Here is a 22,022-nt window from a genome sequence, read left to right as displayed (position 1 = left end):
GCTGGGTGGATGAACCCAGACACACAGCCCAGCCCGGTGTCTGTAACCAGACTGTTCTGTGAAGCCACCTGAATTAGAACTCGCTCTCCTTCTGGCATGGGGTCCAAGGTTGCAGGGAGGGAGGGAGGGGAGGGAGGGGGAGGGAGAGGGAGGGAGGGGAGGGAGAGGGAGGGAGGGGAGGGAGAGGGAGTGGAGGAGAGGGAGAGGGAGGGGAGGGAGAGGGAGGGGAGGGGAGGAGAGGGAGAGGGAGGGAGGGGAGGGAGAGGGAGGGAGGGGAGGGAGAGGGAGGGAGTGGAGAGAGAGGGAGAGGGAGGGAGGGAGGGAGGGGAGGGAGAGGGAGGGAGAGGGAGGGAGGGGCTCCCTCACAGCCCCCACCTCTGAGCCTCAGGCCTAGCCAGTGCCGAGGGAGCACAGGTGCTGGTGCCTCACTGGGGCCCCAAAGAGTGAACACCGTGTCTCCAACTCTGGAGGAGGCTCTGTCGTTCCCACGGACTTTTCAGATTACCCCTTCCCAGGGGGAACGCCCTTCAGAAAGTGGCCCCAGGCCTGAGGGAGTACCGCCCTGCAGCCCTGGGCTGGGTTGGGTGCATTTCCGACAGGACCTGGAAAGCCCAGCCTTGGTCCAAGTCTGTGGTGTGTCTGTGGTGCGTCCCCCAGGAGAGGGTGCGAGGGCCATGGCCCAGCGGGCTCGCTCCCATCCCCGCCCCTGTGGGTGCTCACGGAGAGGCTCTGCAGGGGTGCAGAAGGGTAGCCCCAGCCTGCCGGAAGTGGGTGCAGAAGCTCTGACCAGAGGCTCTGCCCTGTGGGGCCTCTGCGTCTTGGGAGCCAGGACCCCCACCTGATGCTGAAGGCATTTGCAACAGGGGATGATGAAGGAGGAGACCCTGGAGCAATTGATTGGGAGCATTCTTGAGCCGCCCCCTCCCAGTCTGGGCCACGCCCTGCGGCAGGTGGGAGAACAATGCCGGCTGTGTGCTGTCACCCCTGCCCTGCTGGCCCAAGAGGAGGGCCGTGGCACAGCCCCAGCTCCAGCCTCAGCCTCTCCTGATGTCTCCCTCCCCGCCCAGCCCCTCCTATCTGCCATCTCCGACCATCCAGCCAGGTCTCCTCCCAGGGCCTGCACATCACCAAGGTAAGTAGTTTCCCGTTTTCCTTCCACCTGCCCTTTTTGTCCCAAGGAGCAGCAGCAAACGCAGTGGCCCAGGAGAAACCTCTGGCAGCAGGAGTTCTAGAAGAAGAATTTAGAAAGTGGGATGGGACAAAAGGGGCCCTGGGCCATTCAAGCTCAGGACACCAGCCAGAAGGACCAGACCTTACCTGGCTAGGTTCCAAGCTGCAACCACCCACCAAATGTGGGACTGTCTGGCACGGAGGGGCCCCCACTCCCAGGGAGTCATCAGTATCCACAGTCCTCCCCCAACCTCCATGCCCCCAATGTCCCCAGCTTAGGGAAATGTCCAGTGGCCCCTCATCCCCAGAGAGCTCCAGGCCTGATGGCTGGTCAGCCCCACAAGCCCCAGCAGCTCCTTGGGGCTACAGGCACGTGAAGCAGGAGGCCAGGGGCAGAGCCCTGGACCGCTCTCCCAGTCCAGCCCCACCATGGACTCTGCGTATGAGATGGGCCACATTGGCGAGCTGCAGGCACAGCACGTTGCAGATGCAGGAGAAGACTTCACCAAGTGGATCAACAGTATCTTCCAGCACAGCCGGTGAGTGTAGCTGGGCTTGCCCCACAGCCCATCTCTACTGTCCCCCCGGCTCCCTGGCCAGTGGACCCTGGGGGACCGACTATGAGGTCATCTGACTGAGGCCCCTTCTTTCGACCCCGAAGCACAGCTGAGGCCAGTGCTGCTTCCTCAAGGCAGATGCTCTGGGCTGCATAGCCCAGGTCCAGGAATGGGGCAGACAGGTGCGGTTAGGCTGACCCTGTGCCTTCTCCATCCTCTCCCATGCCTGCTCCACGACCAGGTGGGCATCAAGATCCAGAACCTGTACACAGAACTGGCTGATGGTACCCACCTGCTGCGGCTGCTGGAGCTCATCTCGGGGGAGGTCCTGCCACCCCCCAGCCAGGGCCACATGCGCATACACTTCCTAGAGAACAGCACCCGAGCTCTGGCCTTCCTCAGGGCCAAGGTGGGCACTGGGGAGAGGGCTTCTGGGCGTGGTGCTGGGGTGGGCAGCGGGGACAGGCTGGATGACTAGATCATCTTTCCTGGGCTGGCCACAGGGCAGAGCAGAGGATCTGGAGCCGGGATCCAGGAGGAGCAGCTGCGATGCAGAGGTCCAGGAAGCAAAGCCCTTCCTTGCACAGTTCTCCCAGTTTAGAGAACACCCACTGGCTGAAGTGGAACAGCCATCGTCCCCAGTGGGTAGAAATGGAATATGACATTGACTGTAATGAGAGATTGTGGAGTCTAAGCTGAAAGATTCAGTGCACTCTTAGCCTTCTCTTTTCATAAATAAGGAAATTATTTACTAGGCAGACCCACAGTCAACTGGCCAGCAGATCCTGGATAGGGGGCCCTAGGGGTGAGGGAAGGTCAGGCACAGGGGAAGAGCCTCGGACACTGAGCCAGGCAATGGAGGGAGGAGATGCAGGGCTACCTTGGAGAAGCTGGACCAGACAGCAGGGAGGGACCTAAGCAAACAGGAGGGACCCTGAGAGAAAGGGACAGGCCAAAGAAATAGTCTCTAAAAGGAGACAGGAGCTCCAGGGACACAGAGGGACCCTCACGGCCAGTGTCAGGGGACTGTGCAGGGGTCATTTATATTGAGAAGCAGGAACTGGGAGGCCCAAGGGCTCCTGGCCTCAGGTACTAAAGCACGAGGTGGCTGCCCCTGGAGGCTAAGAAGTCACAGGTGGGACTGGCTGGGCTGAGCCTAAGTCCTGGAATGGAGGTCACAGCCAGCCCCCCTGCGAGCCTGGCCTGCTGAAGGGAGGCCAGGAAGGTGAGAAGCCAAAGCAACAGACAAGAGCACTGCGGTCCCTGGGTGCACAGAAGAGCAGAAAGCTGCCGACCACACAGTGCCAGGCCCTACTTGGTCCCAGGAACAATGGCCTGAGAGCCAGCCACCTCCTCTTCGGAACCTGGGGAGGGTGCAAGCCCCACAGCCCTTGTCAGAGGCTATGCAGCTCCCCTCAAGCTTAGAGACACAGCATGTCACTGATACGTAACCTATGAAGGTGACAGCCTTGTCTCCACCATATATATGAGGCAGCTATGGTCAAACTTTGGCCCCCAGCACACAGTTAATAAGTAGCAGAATGTGGGGTGCACTCATTTCTGGAGCCCTTGCCCTGTGCTGGGTACTGCATGTCACAAAGCCCAGAACTGAGCATAGGGGCCCTACAGTTTCAGGGGAGACAGTTTATTTGAACCCAGATCAGCAATATGCTGGTAAATGTTTAACAATCAGCTATCTGGGCTGGGGAGTTGAGGGGAAGGAGGCAGATGAAATCCCTGGTTTGTAGCATTTGCTGATTTCCGAGGCCTTCATACCCCTACCACGACGTCGCTAAGCACAAAATCGGGAAGATTTTTTAAAAGGTGGCCAGGGTAGGCCTCAATGAGAGAGTAGCGTTTGAGTAAAGACTTAAAGCAAGAGAAGGAAATAGCCATGGGACTCCCTTGGGGAATAATATTTTCAGACAGCAGGGATAGCCAGTACAAAAGCCCCAAGGCCTGAGCTTAGAATCTCAGGGAACTGCAAGAATCCCATGGGTCTTAGAGCCATGGGGTCCGGAAGAGAAGGATGGAGCCAGAGGGTGAAGGGGCCCAAGCCACATGCGACTTTCATGGTTATTCTGTTCCTTTCTCTCCTTGATTCAACCCTTCCTGTCCAAGTGGCAAAATCTAGGTCAGCAGGTTCTCAACATTAGTGCACATACGAACCACCGAGGTGTTTGTCCAAATACAAATTCCTGGGCCCTGGTCCAAGAGAGTCTCATTGGGTGGAGCTTGGGAATCTGAATGTTTAACAGGAGATGGAACACTGATGAAGAAGGCTGAGATTCAAATGTGAGCCAGGGACCCAGGCACTCACTGGAGATCCCCAGACGCCCTGGGAGGTGGAGGCAGACAGTCGATGCTGTCTATTGAGCTCATACATTGACTTTTACGACTCTTCATTTCAACCTCCGTAGCTGAACCACTGATCCTGGCCCGGGTTTACCTGTAGCCCATGCGTGGGGAGTCCTCCTGCTCCTGTGGTCCAGCCCAGTTCACCATGTTGGGGCTTTCCCTAAGGGGGCTTGGGACCAAAGCCCCAGCCACTTAGAAACGCTTTACTTGCCTGGCCTTGTGCCTGCCTGCCTCTCCCCTGGGGATCTCCTAGGGCAGGACAGACTCCAGAACCCTCCCGTCCAGCAGCCAGCCCCCTGGACACTTGGTTGCTATGAGTCTTCTCTGGTATATGGGCTTTGCAGCTGAGCCCGGTCAACTTTGCCCACAGGTGCCAGTACCCCTCATGGAGCCAGAGAACATCGTGGATGGAGACCAGATGCTCATCCTGGGACTCATCTGGGTCATCATTCTGTGTTTCCAGATTGCCCACATCTCCCTGGACAGGGTATGTCTCAGCCCCCAGTGCCCAGCCCTGGCCTCACCTCAGGGCCCTGGGGACAGAGCAGTTGCACCCAACTGTTAGGATCCCCACAACGGATCCTTGGCATCCACACAACTACTATTCACTCATCAACCACGGGCAAGGATGTCAGAATGTCAGAGAGACTGTGATATGCTGAAGTGAGAACTAGATTCCCAGGCTTCAAGCCTGATCTGGGACGAGTCATTCACTAGTGAGGGGGTCAAGGTACCTGCCCACCACCCATCTTTCACCCCCGATTTGTTACAGGGCATTGAAATCCTGTAACTTTCATTACCCCTTAATGTATTGTTGGAGGAAATTAAACATATAGAGGGAGCCCCAGCCCTGGAGGTTTCCAAATCCCCAGGATCCTGAAAACCAAAGAGATGGTCCCCCATCTTCCTCCATTCTCTCTCTTGTTTTCCCACAGCTGGATCAGAAAGAGTAAACACATAAAGCCCTCATATTTGTCAATTTTCATAGTTTCTAAAACCCCATCTAAAACTTGATTCTAGTAGCTTAGGAACGCAAACCTGGAGAACGAAATCCTAATGAAAAGAAGCCAGAGATTCGGCTCAAATCCAGGAGGGTCCTTTACACTCATGAGGGAACTGTGAGCCCCAGGAGAGCAGGGGCCTTGCCCGCCTACATCCCCAGAGCCTAGCATGTATGTGGCGAATGAATGGACGGATGAATTTCTAACTGACCTCAAGCCCTTCCAGGAAGCCACACTCCCCTCTCCCGCCCCCAAGGCCAGTTCCAGGTGCCCCTGCCACCCTTTCCCTTAGGAGCAGCAAGTCCACATCATCCCCTGACTGGCCACCAACCAGCCAACTGGCTCTCTTGTCCGCCGCCAGCTCAGGCTCTGCTCCCTGCAAAACTCAGACATGTCTGGCACCAGGCTGACCTCACACACGCACATGCTCCCCCCAGAATCTCTCCCGGTTCGTGTCTGCTAGCCTAGCCCAGCCACTCAGGATATCTGGACCTGGCCTGGCTGTGGCAGAGCCCAGCTCCAGGCCCTGAAGCTCTTTCCCCCTCCCCTCCCCCGCGCTGCTGCTCACTTGTCCTTCCTACCCAAGCTCCAGGGCCCAAAGGGCAGGGCAGGAAATGCAGCCTGCTGTGCTTTAACATTCTGAGTTTATAAACAGGAGTTGGTAGAGGGGAGAAAAGGAGAGGAAGAGTCAAGGGGAAAGGAGATGGGGACTCTGCGGTGTGAGGGGCGAGGGAGGGAGTGGATGGAAGGGGAGGACCACTGAGGGCAGGACAGGGACGAGGAATGGAAGGCAGGGAAAGGAATGGAGCCAGGAAGGAGAAAGAAAAGGAGCACCGAGTGGAAGAGGGATGCGGACGGGAGTGGGGGCAGGTGGAAGCCGAGAGTAGCAGAATAAAGGAAAGTATCCAGGAGACTGAAACCAGTTATAGATGGTCATTTCCCAGTCTGAAGAAGCCGTCGCATGAGGCATTGTGGGGGCAGACAGGTGGGCTCCCCATGTCAGAGATGGGCTCTGTCAGATGTTTCTGGGTCAAGAGAGACCCTTCCCTATCAGTGGGGAACCCAGGGCAACTTCCTGACCTCTCTCACTGCACCTCATATGCCATCCTTAGAATGTAAATACTAATAGCGCCTACCTCTGAGGGCTGTGCTGGGTGGAGAGCCACGTGTGCAGGCCAGTGGCTGGTTGGCAGAAAACCCGTGTTGACCAGGAGCCAGTCTAATGAAGCCCAGACTCAATTCTGTGCAGCCCAGGGTAGGTTAGCACAGTGCCTGGCATCAGAAAGGCTGGAGAAACAGGACTTACTGCTGCTCTTGTCACCAGTTGCGACTCAAAGCCAGCTGCTCAGAGGTGACAGGTTTCAAGCACTCCGCTTTTTTGTAAGGACAATCTTTCTCTCGCACCCCCATTCCCTCCCCAGCACGAGTGAAAGCGAGTACAGTCAGATGCTCCGGGTGGGAGAGCAGGATCACAGCGTGCCCAGCCTGCCTCTCCCACGGCCTGCGGGCTCTGCTGCCCCACCCCACCTGTCCCTGCATGGTGACCCGCTGTCCTGTCCTTCCAGGAGGAGTTTGGGGCCAGCACAGCCCTGCTGTCTGCCAAGGAGGCTCTGCTGCTCTGATGCCAGCGGAAGATGGCCGGCTACGCCAACGCCAACATCACTGACTTCTCCCGCAGCTGGAGTGATGGGCTCGGCTTCAGTGCCCTCATCCACGCCCACAGGTGTGCATGAGGGAGGGGCCCCAGCGCCTCTGGACCCTGGCCTGGCCTGAGGCAGCCCTTGGCTTCCTTCTGGGAGGCCTCTACCCACTGAGCCAACTGCTCCAGGACTTGGGTCCTCAACCCACCCATTCTCCCATGTCCCTCTGGCCCCTGCGCTGGGCACAGAGATAAAGACAGCTAACAGCTGAGGCCCCGGTCTGTGATACCCCTACCCCCTTCCATGGAATTGGCTAGGTTTGCCTTTGACGCTGCCTTCCTCCACTCTCTGTGCCCCTGATTCTCTTTTCTGTCCTCTCCCTGGCAAGCACCTGACCTTTTAGAGCTTCCTCCCCTACCCAGGAGCCTGACCCCTGAGCAAAATTAATCCTCCCCTCTCCCAGCCCTATTCCTTCAGCCGGGGTCTCAGATAATCATCAGGGGAAAACTAATGCAGTGCAAGGTATGAATGACCAATAGGAGCTGGTTTGCCTTTTTAACAAGTCCACTTAAAGCCAAGTCACTGACTCTGGTAAAGAGCCCTGCCTGCTCTCTGCCCAGGCCAGATCTGCTTCACTACGGCTCCCTGCGTCCCGACCGCCCACTGCACCACCTCCGCTGTGCTTTCCGTGTGGCTGAGCAGGAGCTGGGCATCGCTCAGCTGCTGGGCCCCGAGGACATGGTGGCCCTACAGCCGGATGAGCACTCCATCATGACTCACGTCTCCTTCTACCACCACTTCTCCCACCTGCACCAGGGGCAGACTGTGCAGAGGAGACTCGCGAAGGTTGGTAACAAAGGGAAGGTGGCATCGAGGAGAGGTGGGGTGAACGTGGGCTCCGGAGTCAGACACACCTGAGTTTGAAGGCTGTCTCTACCCCTTCCTCGCTGTGTGGCCTTGGCTGTGTCACCTAACTTTACTGCACTCCATCTGTAAAATGGAGATGATGATTCCTGGGCAATAGATAATTAATTCTGGGTAATAGAAGGCTGCTATGAGTGTGCAAGGGAGCATAAGCACAGTGCCCGGCACACAGGAAAGCCAGGTGGGTGATGCCCCTTCCTGCCCCTCCCCCTCCCCCTCTGCTCTTAGGTTGCTAAGCTCCTAATGGGATTAAAAGGCTCCGAGAGCTGGACTCTGCAAGGCCGAGCGCAGTGCAGCTCCGCTGGGCTGAGTCCATGCTTCTGGGGGCTCTCTTACCCTCTGGGCACGATGGCAAAGGCTGAGGCTTGGGAAGCCTCTTCTCAGGGTTGCTGTCTCAGCTGGGCCTGGGGGAGATGATCCAGGCCAAGGGCTCTGAGCTGCTTTAGGGGTGTGGCGGCCTCAGGGAAGAAAGGAAGGCTCAGAAAAAGAACAGCCCCCCCCTCACCCGAGTTGAGACCAAATGGAGTAAAATAAGGTAGAGGAAGGCAGGACGGGGTCCCACACTCCCAGGTCTGAGTGTAGAATGGCGGCAGACCCGCTTCTCTGGGGGCTGGGAGGAACTCCACTTTAGTGTGTCCTCAGCTGAGGGTAGGAGCTACTGCCCACCCGGGCAAGCCTGGCTGGCACTCAGCACCCAAAGGGGAGGGCCTCCAGAGCCTGGATTCCAGGGCCTGCCCCCGGGTGCCACCCTGACCCTTTCCCGTGCCCTCTGCCAGATCCTGCTTCAGCTCCAGGAGACAGAGGCGCTGCAGACCCAGTGTGAGCAGCTGGTGGCCGACCTCCTGTGGTGGATCGCGGAGAAGCCGGTGCAGCCGGAGGCCCGGGATTTCCCAGACACCCTGCCAGGCATGCGCCAGCTGCTGGTGGCCTTTGCCTCCTTCCGCACCCAGGAGAAGCCACCGAGGCTGCAGCAGCGAGGGGCCACGGAGGCCCTGCTCTTCTGGCTGCAGATGGCACTCTGAGCCCAGAATCGCAGGCACTTCCTGCCGCACGAGGGCCTGGGCCCTGCAGAGCTGTCCCAGAGCTGGGCAGGCCTGGAGCAGGCAGAGGCCTCGTGGAGCCAGGCCCTACAGCGGAGGTTCCTGCAACTAGAGAGGTTGGAAACCCTGGGCCAGCGCTTCCAGCGTAAGGCAGCCCTCCAGGAGAGCTTTTTAACAGACACAGAGCAGGTGCTGGACCGGGCTGCAGCCCCGCCAGCCAGCCCGGCCACAGTGGAAGCGGCCACCCAGAGGCTGCACATGCTGGAGGCCGGCTTCCTGCCCCAGGAGGGGTGCTTCCAGGCCCTGGCCAAGATTGCAGACATCCTCCAGCAGGAGCACTACCATGGCTGGGCAGAGGTGGCCTGCAGGTGAGCCCCAGACACGTGAACGGTCTTCAAAATAGGCTAGGGCCTTCCTACCATGCCCCTGTCTTTACACAGCCCATTCCTGGACACAGAGGCAGGGATGATATATGGGTTTGGGGCTCCCTTTAAAAAGATCTAACTCCTGGGAATTCCCTGGCAATCCAGTCATTAAGAGTCAGCGCTTTCACTGCCAGGGCCCAGGTTCGATCCCTGGTCAGGGAACTGAGATCCTACCAGCCGCAAGGTGTGTCCTAAATAAATAAAAAGATCTAGCTCCCACTGATGTCTGAAATTCCACCATCCATAATTGATCCCTTTTGGAAAAGCACTGTTCTTTCTAGATAGCCTCTTATTAATTCATTCACTAAACATTTATTGAGTATCTACTATGTCCCAAGTACTATTCTAGGTGTTAGAGATTTAGCAGTGAAGAGGACAAACAAAAATCCCTCCCTCCATAGAGCTTACATACTACTAAGGAAAACAGAAAAAATATATAGTATGTGAGACAGTGATTTTAAAAAATAATAAAGCAGAATAGGGGAATATGAGGTGCCAGGTGGGGGGAGGGAATTACATTGGGTGGTCAGAGGAGGTTTACTGTTGAGCAAAGACCAGCAAGAAGTGAGAAGCCACACAGATATGAGGACAGACTACTAGTGCAGTGTCCCAAGGTAGCACACGCGTAGCATATTTGAAAAACAGCACAGAAGCCAGTGTTGGCCAAGTGAACAAGTTGTAGTTGAGGTCAGGGAGGTATGGAGGCGAGAGGTGGTGGCAGAGATCCTGCTGGGCCCTGCAGGACCCAGTAAAGACTTGATCTGTACTCAGCAGAAGATAAGCAGTTGTGACAGGGCTTGAGCAGAGGAGTGACACAATCTAACTTTCGTTTTACGATGATAACTCTGGATGCCATGTCAGGAATAGACTGAAAGGGCGAAGTCAGAAGGAGATAATAATAATCGAGACCAGAGAAGCAGTGAAGGTGATGAGAAATTGGTGGGATCCTGCATATATTTTGAATCCAACGGGATCTGCACACAGATCAGATGTGGGGTGTGAGAAAGTGAGTTATCAAGGTTTTGGCCAGGGCACCTGGAAGGATGGAGTTGCTATCACCTGAGATGACGACTGGAAAGAAGGCTTCAGGGTCCGTGAAGGCCTGAACCTCCCAAGCCCTCCTTCCAGCTTCTCTGCCTGTGTCTAAAAGGTGGAGATACTGCCCCAACTGGATGGATGCTCACAGCTCCAGCCACGGTACTCAAGCTCCTCCAGGACAGCCAGTCCCCACCCCGCAACTGTGGACCCCAAGGTAGCTTCCCTACCCCAGCCCAGTGGGTATCACCCTTATTCTCACATCCCCCAGGCAGTTGGAGATCACTCAGTGCTGGGAGCGGCTCCTTCCGCGGCTGCAAGGGCAGAGGAAGCAGATGGCAGGCATGCAGGCTGTGCTGAGCCTGCTGCAGGAAGTAGACTGCCTCCAAGAAGCTCAACCATCTGCAGGTGGGCCCTGGACCAGCAGATCCCTGGGAAACACAGCAGGATGCGCCAGCCCTGGCGTTCACGGGGACCCAGCACTCTGGGACTTTAATGACCACTCATCTGTCCCTGGCCAGGTGCTGGCCAGCTCCACGGCCTGTGGGCAGCAGCTGGCAGAGGTAGTGGAGCTGCTTCAGGGACATGACCTGCTGGAGGCCCAGATCTTGGCCCATGGTGCCCACGTGAGCCATCCTGCTCACCAGACAATGGAGCTGGATTCTTCCCTAGGCACTAGTGTGGAAGTGCTGCAGGCCAAGGCCAGGGTGCTGGCCCAGCTCCACCAGAGCCTGGTGTCTCTTGCCAGGTCCCGGTAAGAGCTCACCCGAACTCCCCTACCCTCTCCAGAACTTTTCTGTAACCCAAATTACCCCCTGCCCAGCTTAAAACAGTGCTGCCTGGCAACTTCCTCTACACTGACCCTCATCCCCAAGGCCTCTGTCTCCTCTGTTGAGTCATCCAGGAAAAGGAAAACTCCTGTCTAAGGGGGAGTGTCTGAGTCTGCTGGGGAACCCCCTCCCCAAGCCCCGTCACTCCCCGAGCTCCTCTGTGGCCCTTGCTGTCCCTCAGGCGGGCCTTGCTGGTGCAGACCCTGCAGCGGGCAGAGCTCCTGCACAACTGTGAGGAGGAGGAAGCCTGGTTGAGGGAGCGGGGACAGCTGGTGGAGGATGCGGCCCTGGGCCCGGATCTCAACCAGATCGCTGCGGCCCTGCAGCAACACAAGGTGCCCACTACCCTGCACCCTGCCGGTTCCCCTCTCCCTGCCTTCCTGCCCTTCCCCTCACCCAGCTCCCTGCTCTGCTGTCTGCCAGGCCCTAGAAGCCGAGCTCCGCCCGCCACCAGGCCGTGTGCACTGATCTCGTTCGGAGAGGACGCGACCTGGGCGCACGCAGGCCCCGATCGCGACGGATCCCCGGGAACGGGCCGCGGCGGTGCAGGGCGCGTGGCAGAGGCTCTGGGCCCGGGCGGCGGGGCGGGGCGCGCGGCTGCAGGCGGCCCTGCTCGTCCATCAGGTAGCTGGGCGGCGGGTGGGGATTGTGGGGTCGGCCCGTGCTCAGCCTGCCCTCCTCAGTACTTCGCCGACGTGGCGGAAGCAGCCTTGTGGCTCCGGGAGCGGCAGTCAGCGCCGGAGAGCATGTCCTTTGGGAAGGACCAGGCGGCTGCTGAGGCCCTGCTGTGGCGCCACCTGCGGCTCGAGCGCGGCAGTGCGCGTCTTTGGGGCCGAGCTGCGGCGATTGGACGAGCCCGCGCCGGCCGCAGCCCGGGGGCATCGTCGCTCCTGGTACGCGGGGACCGACCGGGCAGGGACCCAGACCCACGGGCCTCCGACACCAAATGCGCGTGCTGTGCCCGCTCTCCCATGGTCACACAGAGGGTGGAAATGGGAGGGCATTTGTGGCCCCTGACCTGGCCTTCCCCTGGGCTTGGAGGTGCCCACCCCTCCTCAGATCATCTCCCCTGCGGACCCGCCCACAGTTAGTGGAGTCCTGTCTGCTCACGGTTGGAGGCCATCGAAGTGTAGTTTGGTGTTGCTCACTTCGCCCGCCAGTTCCCAGGCACTGATCAGTTTCTTCCAGGAGCGTCCCTTTCACCGCCAGGCCTAAGGTGACCCTTCAGTCCTATTTTGCTCTCTCTTGACTTGGCCTTTTTAGGTTTGGAGTGTCCTAATCACTACACCAGACTGCTTTCTGAACCCCCTCCCTCAGTTCATCGAGCCTCCAGTTTTAAAAGAAACAGATACCTACCTGGTGGGCAGTTTGGTCCACCCTGTGAGAGCTTGCAATTTTCTTTCAAGAAGCCATACATGTAGCTCAGGATGCGTAAATCACAGCCCTCAAACCCTGTACTCACATTTGGTCCCTCTACCCTCATCCCAAGGAAGCTCCATTTCCCAGATGCCCTCTCTCTGCCCAGCCATGTCCCATGCACCTGCAGAGCTGCAGCTCAGGTCCTCGTATCTTAGGAGGGGGCCTCGTGGAGTAGTCGGTAGCTGACTGGGGTTCTGGTCCTGACCACCAGGACCAGACTAACCAGGTCTGAAAAGTCTATGGTTCTAATTTAGCCGAGGTCGAGCTATCTCTTTTCCTTTGCATTTATTCCCTGGACCACATAATTAACAATTTTTGAAAATAGATCCACAGTGTGTTAGCAGTTGTCTGGTTACCTCTACAGATGAGGTAACCAAGGTTCACAGAGGCCAAATTACTGCCCTCACAGCTGCTGGAGAGGCCTCCCAACTCCTGGTGCAGGGCTGTTTCTACCCCCTCCTTCTCTGTGTGGCTATGACGTTTAACTCCAGCACTTAGTTACATTAACACACACTGCTTTTGGTATTGCCTCCCTCCTGTTCTGTGTGGCCTCCTTCTCCAGTCTGAGCTAATGGTTTAAATGAATGAATGCAAGGTGCCTTATCCTTCTTTTGTGTCCTCTACTGCCCAGCCAGCCCTGGCATTGATAGAGAGGTTAGTCCTAGTCTCTGGCATTTCCAGACCCTTGCTTTGCCCAATGGGGGTGGTTGATACAGAAATGCCCCCTCTCCTGGGGGTGGGGAACCACTTTGGCAGCTAAGCAGAGCCTTCCCTCCTCCATACAGAAGGAGCTCCCTGAAGGCTGGAGCAGAGTTGATGGAGATGCGACTGGGAGACCTCAGGATGGGACCCAAATTTTAGCACTGCCGGGCAGCCAGTACCCCTGCCCTCTGGTCCAGATGAGCTTCATCTGCAGAGGTATAAGACCAAGACCCCATGTAGGAACCTTAATAGAGCATCATAAATTTATTCTGTGTGGCTCTCAGGGGCATCTGAAGACCGAAGGGAGGGAGTTAAGAGAGGCCATTTTGGGCTCAGCAGAAAGAAAGATGTGAAGCTGCTCGAAATTCTGAGTCTTCTTTTGTTTTCTTCCCCTTTCCAGGCTTTCTCTGTGCCTATTCCTTTTCTTCAGCCTGGCTGCCACTGCTGTGTCTTACCCTTGCCCAGGGCCAGAGGCACAGAGGGACAGAGACCAGATGCTCATCCACCCGCATCGGGAGGGCCAGCCTGTGCTTTCCCCACCCCTCTCTGCCCCATCTCCTACCACCAGAGCCACTCTGCCTCCCCCTCTGCAAATCCTACTCCCCCAGCCAGACCCACTGAGGCCCACCTTGTCCATGAAATCTTTCTCAACAGCCCCAGACTTGTTCTGGCCATTTCCCCACCCTGGACACCCATAGTATTTATTTCACACAATGCACATTCTGCTTATCCGTGCACAGTCCCGGGAGGTGTCCCATCAGCTCTAGGTCTGTGGGCTTACAAGCCTGAGAAGATCGTAAGGCCCTGAACAGGAAGCTCTGACCCTTGTCCTCTTCTCGCCCTCAGGGCTCCTGGCACAGGGCTGAGTAATAAATAATCCCCCGCCCATCCCCACTGGCCAGCTCCTAGGTCAAGAAGAGGAGCAGGACCAGGATAGCCCTCAGAACCTGTGCTCCCACAGGGACGCACTTCACCCAGCGCCCGGGAGAGACCCTGCAGCCCCTGCGCCAGACGAGCCCCGACACCTGGGAGCTGAAGGACCGAGGGTGCTGCCCGGCCAGGTGCCCATCAGCCACATCATGGAACAAGAATCCCAGGTACAACCACTGGCCCCACCCAGCCTAGCCTTCTGCTGCTTGCGGGGAGCCCCCTCCGGACATGCTGCCCTCTGTCCTGTCCGCACAGGTGGTGTCTGCCCTGAGCTCTCCGAAAGAAGGCCCAAGAAACCCAGGGGCCCCGCGTGAGGTTTCCTGCTATTCTGGCCCCCGGGGCACCCAGAAGATGGCCCTCCCGGATGAGCCTGACCCTGCCTTTGACCCCAACACCATCCTCCAGACACAGGACCACTTGAGCCAGGACTGTGAGGGCCTGCGGACCCTGGCAGAGGTAACGCTCCTTGTTCAAGAAACGTTCACGGAGCACCCACTCGGGGCTAGACCCTGAGCCGTGAGCCCAGGGACAGAGCAGTGACTGGACTTGCTCCCTGACCTTGGGGAGCTTACGTCATGGCAGAGAAGATGTGAAACAAGTCATTAGACAGACGCGGGTGTGATGGGAGCGTGAGAGGGGAGCCCAGGTCAGGACGGGGAGTCAGGGAAGGCGTCGCTGAGGGAAGGACATTTAGGCAGAGACTTGAACAATGAGAAGCTGAGAGCAGGTGAGCCAGGGGGAGGGCAGGGGGAGATGGCAGGGAGGAGTGTTCTAGGCAGGACCTGTGCAAAGGCAGGAACGAGGGCCAGGGTGCCTGGAGCACAGCAGTGAGGCCCGGGAGCGGCTAGAGGAGAGCCCGGAGAGGAGGGGGCCCGGGAGTGGGGTCAGGTCCCATGGGAGAAGCGTGGATTGTACCTAAGAGCCAAAGGACATGAGTAGGACAGGAGCAAAAGCACACATTCTGCCGGGGCCCTCTACCCTGTGCCACCTCTGACAGAGGGCACAGAGCCCAGCTGTGGGACAGGGACCGTTTCTGGCCCTGGCCCTGGGCTCTGCTGGTTGGGAGGTGATGGGGGACCTGCTCTGAGCGCCCCGTGGCGGGCACTGACCCTCACCCCAGCCTCTGGGCCGGCCTCTCCTCAGCACCGCAGGGCCCGGCTGGAGGAGGTGGTGGCCCTGTTTGGCTTCTATGGCTCCTGTGGGGAGCTGCAGTCCTGGCTGGCAAACCAGACAGTGCCGTTCCGAACACTGCAGCCCCAGGCCACAACTTGGAGGTCATGCAGCTCAAGTGTGAGGTATGGTCCCCTTGGAGCCAGTGGGGGGTTCTTAGCTGCTTGGCCCTGCCGCCCCTCTTCATTCCTGCCCTGCTCCCTCCTCACCATGCTTCTGCCTCCCCCTTATCCACTCTCAGTGCTCCATGTTAGCCGTGGTCCTGTCTGGGAGGAGGGAGGGACGGAGCTGGCCTTGAATGTTTTTAAATTGAGGTATAATTGGCATACAACACTGTATTATTTCAGGTGTACAATGTAATAATTAGATGTTTGTATATTATTGCAAAATGCCCACAACGATAAATCTAGGTAACAACCATCACCATACGTACAGTTACAGAATTATTTTTCTAAGGATGAGAACTTTTAAGACTTATTCTCTTAGCAACTTTCAAATATGCAATATAGTATTATTAACTATAGTTGCCATGCTGTACATTACATCCCCATGACTTTTTATTTTATAACTGGAAGTTTGTACCTTTCGACTCCCTTCACCCATTTCACCCATTCGTTACTCCTCCCCTTTGGCAACCACCAATGTGTTCTCTGAATCTCTGAGCCTGTTGGTTTTTTTTTTAGATCCCACATATAAGTAAGATCATATGGTATTTGTCTTTCTTCATCTGACTTATTTCACTTAGCATAATGCTGTCAAGGTACATCCATATTGTCCTGAATGGCAAGATTTCATTCTTTTTTTATGGCTTAATAGTATTCCAGTGCAAGCACGCACGCATGCGCGCACACGCACGTGTGTGTGTATCACATTTTCTTTGTTCATTCATTCACTGATGGACACTTAGATTGTTTCCATAATCTTGGCTATTATAAATAATGCTGCAATGAAGATAGGGGTGCATATATATTTTTGAGTTAGTATTTTCATTTCCTTCAGATAAATACCCAGAAGTGGAATTGCTGGATCATACGATAGTTCTATTTTTAATTTTTTGAGGAACCTCCATACTATTTTTCATAGTGGTTGCACCAATTTACATTCACACCAACAGTGCACAAGTGTTCCCTTTTCTCCACATCCTCGCCAACACTTGTTATTTCTTGTCTTTTTGATAATAGCTATTCTCACAGGTATGAGGTGATATCTCATTGTGGGTTTAATTTGCATTTCCCTTATGATGGTGATATTGAGCATCTTTTCATGTAGCTCTTGGCCATCTCTATGTCTTCTTTGGAAAAATGTCTATTCAGAGCCTCTGCCCAGTTTTAAATTATATTATTATGATTTTTTTTTGCAATTGAGTTGTGTGAGTTCTTTTTATATTTTGGATATTAACCCCTTACCAGATAAATGATTCTCAAATATTTTCTCCCATTCCATAGGTTGCCTTTTCATTTTGTTGATGGTTCCCTTTGCTAGGCAGAAGCTTTTTAGTTTGATGTGGTACCACTTGTTTATTTTGCTTTTGTTGCTTTGCTTTTGGTGTCAAATCCAAAATATCATCATCTGACTGATGTCATGGAGCTTACCCCACTATGTTTTCTTCTAGGAGTTTTATGATTTCAGGTCTTACATTCAAGACTTTAATCCATTTTGTGTTAATTTTTGTGTGTAGTGTAAGGTAATGTTCCAGTTTCATTCTTTTGCAGGTGGCTGTCCAATTTTCCCAACACCATTTATGAAGGGACTGTCTTTTGCCATTGTATAGTCTTGGCTCCTTTGTCATAAATTAATTGACCATGTATGCATGGGTTTATTTCTGGGCTCTCTATCTGCCCCATTGAGCTATGTGTCTGTCTTTATGCCAGTACCATACTGTTTTGATTACTATGCCTTTGTAATATAGTTTGAAATCAAGGTACATGATACCTCCAGCTTTGCTCTTTCTCAAGATTGCTTTGGCTGTTTGAGAACTTTTGTTGTTCCATACAAATTTTAGTCTTCCAATCTATGAACACAAAATATCTTTCCAGTTATTTGTGTCTTCAGTTTTTTTCATCAATGTCTTATAGTTTTCAGTGTACAAATCTTTTGTCTCCTTGGTTAAATTTATTCCTAGGTATTTTATTCTTTTTGTTGTAATTGTAAATGGGACTGTTTTAATTTTTCTTTCTGATAGTTCATTATTAGTGTATAGAAAGTCAACAAATTTCTGTATGTTGATTTTGTATACTGCTTTACTGAATTCATTTATTAGTTCTAAGAGTTTTTTGGTGGAGTCTTTAGCATTTTCTATATGTAAAAATCATGTCATCTGCAAATAGTGACCATTTTACTTCTTCCTGTCCAATTTGGATGCCTGGTCTTGAATTTTTAAAGGGCCCTCCCAGCCCTTTAAGGACACAGATCCCTGTCCTACCAGAGGGATGCAGCTCAAACATCTCTGTAGCAGCCCTTATCTGAGGTCATTCCTAGTCTTAAGGGAAGTGTGGGAAGAGAAAAGTCCCCTCAAGGCCTGGAATCTCTTTCCCCCAGAAATTCCTCACTGCCCTGGCTGTGGGAAGAGGCCTCTGGGCGGAGGTTAGCAGCTCCGCTGAACAGCTGAAGCAGAGATGTCCTGGAGATTTCCCCAAAATCCAGCGACAGCAGGAGGAACTGAGCTAGAGGTGAGCATGAGGAGGGAGTACAAGGTGACGGGGGCAGCCTGGATGCAGTGCCCAGGCCTGAGTGCCTGCTCACCTGACCCCCAAGATACCAGGAAGAAAGACTGGACATGTCAGAAGCAGAGAGGAGAGGGTGTGGGGGCAGCCAGCCTGGCAGCTTCTGTCATGAGAGCCTCCGGCCAAGACCCCAGGATGGACGGGCTGGTGTCCCTGTGATGTGACATCCCTGAGACAGCCCTGCTCCCTCTGCCCAGGTGGGAGCAGCTGGAGGCCCTGAAGAAAGAGAAGGAAACACAGCTGGCATGCACCACACATGTGTGCAGTTTTCTGCAGGAGTGTGGAACCACATGGGTCCAGCTGCAAGACATGATACTCCAGCTGGAAACCCCAGAGCCGGGGCACTTAGAGGACAGCCACCGCGTCCTGCAAGTGAGCCAGCAGAAGATGCTGGTGCGGGAGAGAGGCAAAGGGCAGCCAGCGAGTACGGCCTGGGTTCGGCACCATGAAGGCCTGAGCAGGGTTCTGGAATGGGGAAGAGGACAGAAATAGAGGTGGGGAGGACGGGCAGGATGTGCTGTCCGAAGGGCAGGGCACAGGTTGGGGAACAGTATGAGAACATGCTCATGGCGAAAGGGAGAGCCACACGTGCTTGCTGCCTCTAGGTGGAGGGTGAGGGGCCAGTTTAGAGTCGCCACCACTGGCCCTGGGGAGCACAGGCCCAGGCACTGGGCCCAGGGCAGGGCCCGGACTAGGCAGTGGGCCCTGTCTCACAGGGTCGAGGAGCTGGGCCCCACAGAGAGCCAGTCCCTGCAGGGACAGGTGGAGACGCCGTAGGGGCTGCTGGAGCGAGTGCAGGAGCAAGTGACCTGATGGGCCTGGGCCCAGGCCAAGGCGCAGCCCCGCCAGGGCTTCCTGCAGGGGAGCCGGTGTCTGCTGCAGGCAGGCGGTATCTGGGCTCAGCTGCACAGCGAGGAAGAGGAGGTGGTGGACGTGGCCTCAGCCCAGCGGCTTCTGGCGGAGCACCAAGACCTGCTGCTGGAGGAGATTCACCTGCAGCAGGAGAGGTCAGGACAGGGAGGCGGGTGGGACGCCCTTCAGGCTGGCCACAGCCAGTGGGGACGGGATACCGGAAAGGGAGAGGCAGGAAGTGGCCAGTCACCCAGGGGAGTGGTGCTTCAGGCAGGTTTAAAAAGAGGGGGTGTAACCAAGGACTGGTCAGGCATCTTGCATACTTTTGGGAGGGACCTAGGGCAGAGTCTGGAACATTCTATCCAGTCCAGGCCTGGCCATATCCCATGCAGGTGAGCCTGGTAGATTGCTCTGTCAGGGTGGTCAAGCCTCCCCACCTATTCTGGGTAACGCAGACCCCACGGACACCTGGAGTGAAATGGCTCAGCCCCCCACCCCCCGGGAATAAGACACCCACCTCCTTAGTATGGTGATGCCTCCTCTCCTCCTACAGGGGTGGGTACAGTCTGCAGGCTGTGCCCCACGTGAAGGAGCCTGACGAGTGGCCAAGTGGGCACTGAAATCCAGCCCATCCCCTGCTCACTAGACCCACTACCCGCTTCTGGGCTGCATCAGCTCAGAGAAGTGGAGCATTTTCCTAATTCACACAAAGGTGCCACCTGTTCCCAAGCTGTGAGCCTGGGGGTGAACCTGGCAGAGAGGGGTGGGTGCCTTTTCTAATCGCTCCAAGCTCCACCCAGGCTTGCGGTGGCCCCAGTCAGGCGTGTAGGCAGTCTGAGTGATTTTTCTGCGTGTGCTGCCCCAGCACATCCACTTGCCTGGGCACTGTCATCAGCATGGCCAGCTGGAGCAAAGGTGTGACATGCAGGGAGCACGGGAACTAATGAGTCCCATGTACTGGGCTGGGCTTGTTACATTCAGTGTCTCACTAGTGGCCCAGGGCACAGCTGTCCCACAGGACAAGCGGACCCCTGGGCTTACCAGCCTCAAACCCCTTCTGGTTACCCTTACATCAGACTCCAAGATGAATGATCCGTGGAGGTGAAAGGGGAGGAAGGTTGCCAAGGGGAGCGGACGGGGTTTCACCCTCTGCCTGTCGTCCTGGACAGGCTGCAGCAGCTGGAGGCTCAGGGCCAGCCCATGGCAGCTTTGGACTCCCCGGACTCCCGAGGGGCGGCCAGTACCCTGAGGCTCCTGGGCCAGCAAGGCAGGAAGTTGAAGGCCACCTGGGAGCAAAGACAGCAGCGGCTGCAGGAGGGGTTGAAGTTGCAGAGGTTTGGTGGAGAAGTGGATGTTTTCACTGCCACCTGTGCCAACCATGAGACCTTCCTACATCTGGACAGCCTCGTGGTATGGAGCTCAGGGTGTGCAGCTGGGATGCTCCTACCCCAGGAAGTAGAAGCTTAGAAGCCAGGCTGGGCGGGAGGCCACTGGGTCAGTGGTGGGTGAGGTGGTGCTGACCCCCATCCTCCCGGCATGACCCCAGTCTCTGCATCTCCAGGAGGACATGGGGGAGGCCCAGAGCCTGCTGCAGCGGCACCAGGAGTTTGAGTGGCTCCTGGATGCCCTGGGCCCTCAAGCAGAGGATCTGCGGGCACGTGGCAAGCAGCTGGCTCAGAGCCAACACAGGTGAGCCTGGGCCTGACTGGGCAGCACCTGCAGAGTCCAGGTTTCTTAGCCTACACAGACCGTTGCTTGAGGCTTGGAGAGTGCACGGGGAGTGGGGGGACAGTGGGGTGCACCCTGGGCTGTGGTGTGTCCGACCTTCGGGGTGAGCCTCAGGCAGAGTGGAGCCTCCCCATATCCTCCCCCACTCTGCCTGCCCTCCCGGGTCTGAGAGCAGCTGCTGCGCGTCCAGGCACAGTGGACCAGGCTCCAGGAGAGCGCGGCCTGGGGTCGGCAGCTGCCGGCTTCCCTCCAGCTCCAGGGGAGGGGCCGGCACAGGTACATGAGGCCTCCCTGGGAGGGATGCTTAAGAGTCCACTGCTGGACTAACAGCTGTGTGCTATTTGGAACACTCTAGTTTACAAAGCACTCTCCCACATGTTATGTCATTGACCTCCAAGCATCCCTTGTGAGATAGGCATTATGGCTCTGATTTTTCCAGATGAGGAAAACTGAGGCTCAGGCCAACTGCTCAAAGGCAGGGCTGGGCCCAAAGCCTTGGCCTCTTGAATAACCCCCTCACCCTCCCTCAGCCGGCTGCTCTCTGTCCTCATGGCCTCTGGCCACACTCCAGGCTCTTGCACGGACCATGCGCTCCAGCTGCAGATCTTGATTCTGTCAGATATTTGTTCTGCCCACGATGGGGGCTCAGAGCCGGGCTAGTTCACAGGCCTCCCGGAGCTTAAGCCTGTTTGGAGACAGAGGACCGTCCATGATCTGATGTGGCTGGAGCAGTGGGGACCCGGCCAGATGCTTCTCCTATCTGGGCACAGGGCACCGTGAAGCCAGACCCTGATTCTCCAGGCCTCTTTCTGCTGTTTTCCCTGAGACATCTTTCTCCCCATCTTGGTTTCCCTGTCCATTCTTGGGAGCGGTAACCCCAGGTCCCACCTCTCCTGCACCCCGGGATTGGCTCTGCATCCTGCTCTTCCCCTCGGGGCACCCTAAGACCCCTTTCCCTAGAGGAAAATACCAGCCCTCACCCCCACTCTGTGATACCCACTCTCCCCTGGTTCCTGGGTAGGAATGGAAGCAGGACGTGGCAGAGGTGATGCTGTGGATGGAGGAGAAGTGGCGGATGCTGGCGGACGAGCCATCCCAAGAGCCTGGCAACATCCTGCAGAAACTCAGGTGGCACAAAACAGCTGAGCGTGAGCTGGTGGCCACCCAGGGGCACGTGGAGGGCCTGCAGCAGGTGCGGGACACTGGACAGACGGTGCAGGGCCTGCTCAGCTTCTCGTTTCCGCTGCACAGCACTTTTGCGTGGAGCACAGTCACTGAAGGAAGAATCAACCTCAGTCTCCATGGAATTAGGATCCCCCAGTTTCCCCCTTCACTCAGCAGGCACCCCCTGGTCTTGGCACCCAAACTAGCCTAGAACGATTCTGTCACCCCTCCCCCTTGGGTCTAAGAGGCAGCCTGCCACCGCTGCCTGAATGCAGCCCTCCCACCAGCCATCTGGTGCCTGCTCATCCCACACTGTTCGCAGGCGTCAGAGGAAAGCCCTCCCACCTCTGCCCA

At 56.3% G+C, this 22,022-nt stretch overlaps 1 protein-coding gene across 1 annotated transcript in view; it reads left to right on the top strand.

Moving 5' to 3' along the window:
* Window positions 1-1,493: 1,493 nt before the first annotated feature.
* Window positions 1,494-22,022, top strand: part of SPTBN5 (spectrin beta, non-erythrocytic 5) — a 54,431-nt gene continuing 33,902 nt past the window's right edge. The window contains 20 exon segments of the mRNA XM_060164298.1: window positions 1,494-1,567; window positions 1,569-1,713; window positions 1,969-2,136; window positions 4,456-4,572; window positions 6,652-6,809; window positions 7,347-7,572; window positions 8,427-9,058; window positions 10,422-10,529; window positions 10,531-10,558; window positions 10,672-10,904; window positions 11,162-11,873; window positions 14,004-14,198; window positions 14,287-14,487; window positions 15,175-15,292; window positions 15,295-15,326; window positions 17,740-17,870; window positions 18,122-18,364; window positions 18,641-18,931; window positions 19,946-20,186; window positions 21,526-21,696. Coding sequence (XP_060020281.1) covers window positions 1,494-1,567; window positions 1,569-1,713; window positions 1,969-2,136; window positions 4,456-4,572; window positions 6,652-6,809; window positions 7,347-7,572; window positions 8,427-9,058; window positions 10,422-10,529; window positions 10,531-10,558; window positions 10,672-10,904; window positions 11,162-11,873; window positions 14,004-14,198; window positions 14,287-14,487; window positions 15,175-15,292; window positions 15,295-15,326; window positions 17,740-17,870; window positions 18,122-18,364; window positions 18,641-18,931; window positions 19,946-20,186; window positions 21,526-21,696 — 4,224 coding nt within the window.

This window comes from Lagenorhynchus albirostris, chromosome 1, assembly GCF_949774975.1.
Source record: "Lagenorhynchus albirostris chromosome 1, mLagAlb1.1, whole genome shotgun sequence".
NCBI lineage: Eukaryota > Metazoa > Chordata > Mammalia > Artiodactyla > Delphinidae > Lagenorhynchus > Lagenorhynchus albirostris.
This window is presented reverse-complemented; position numbering and strand designations above follow the sequence as displayed.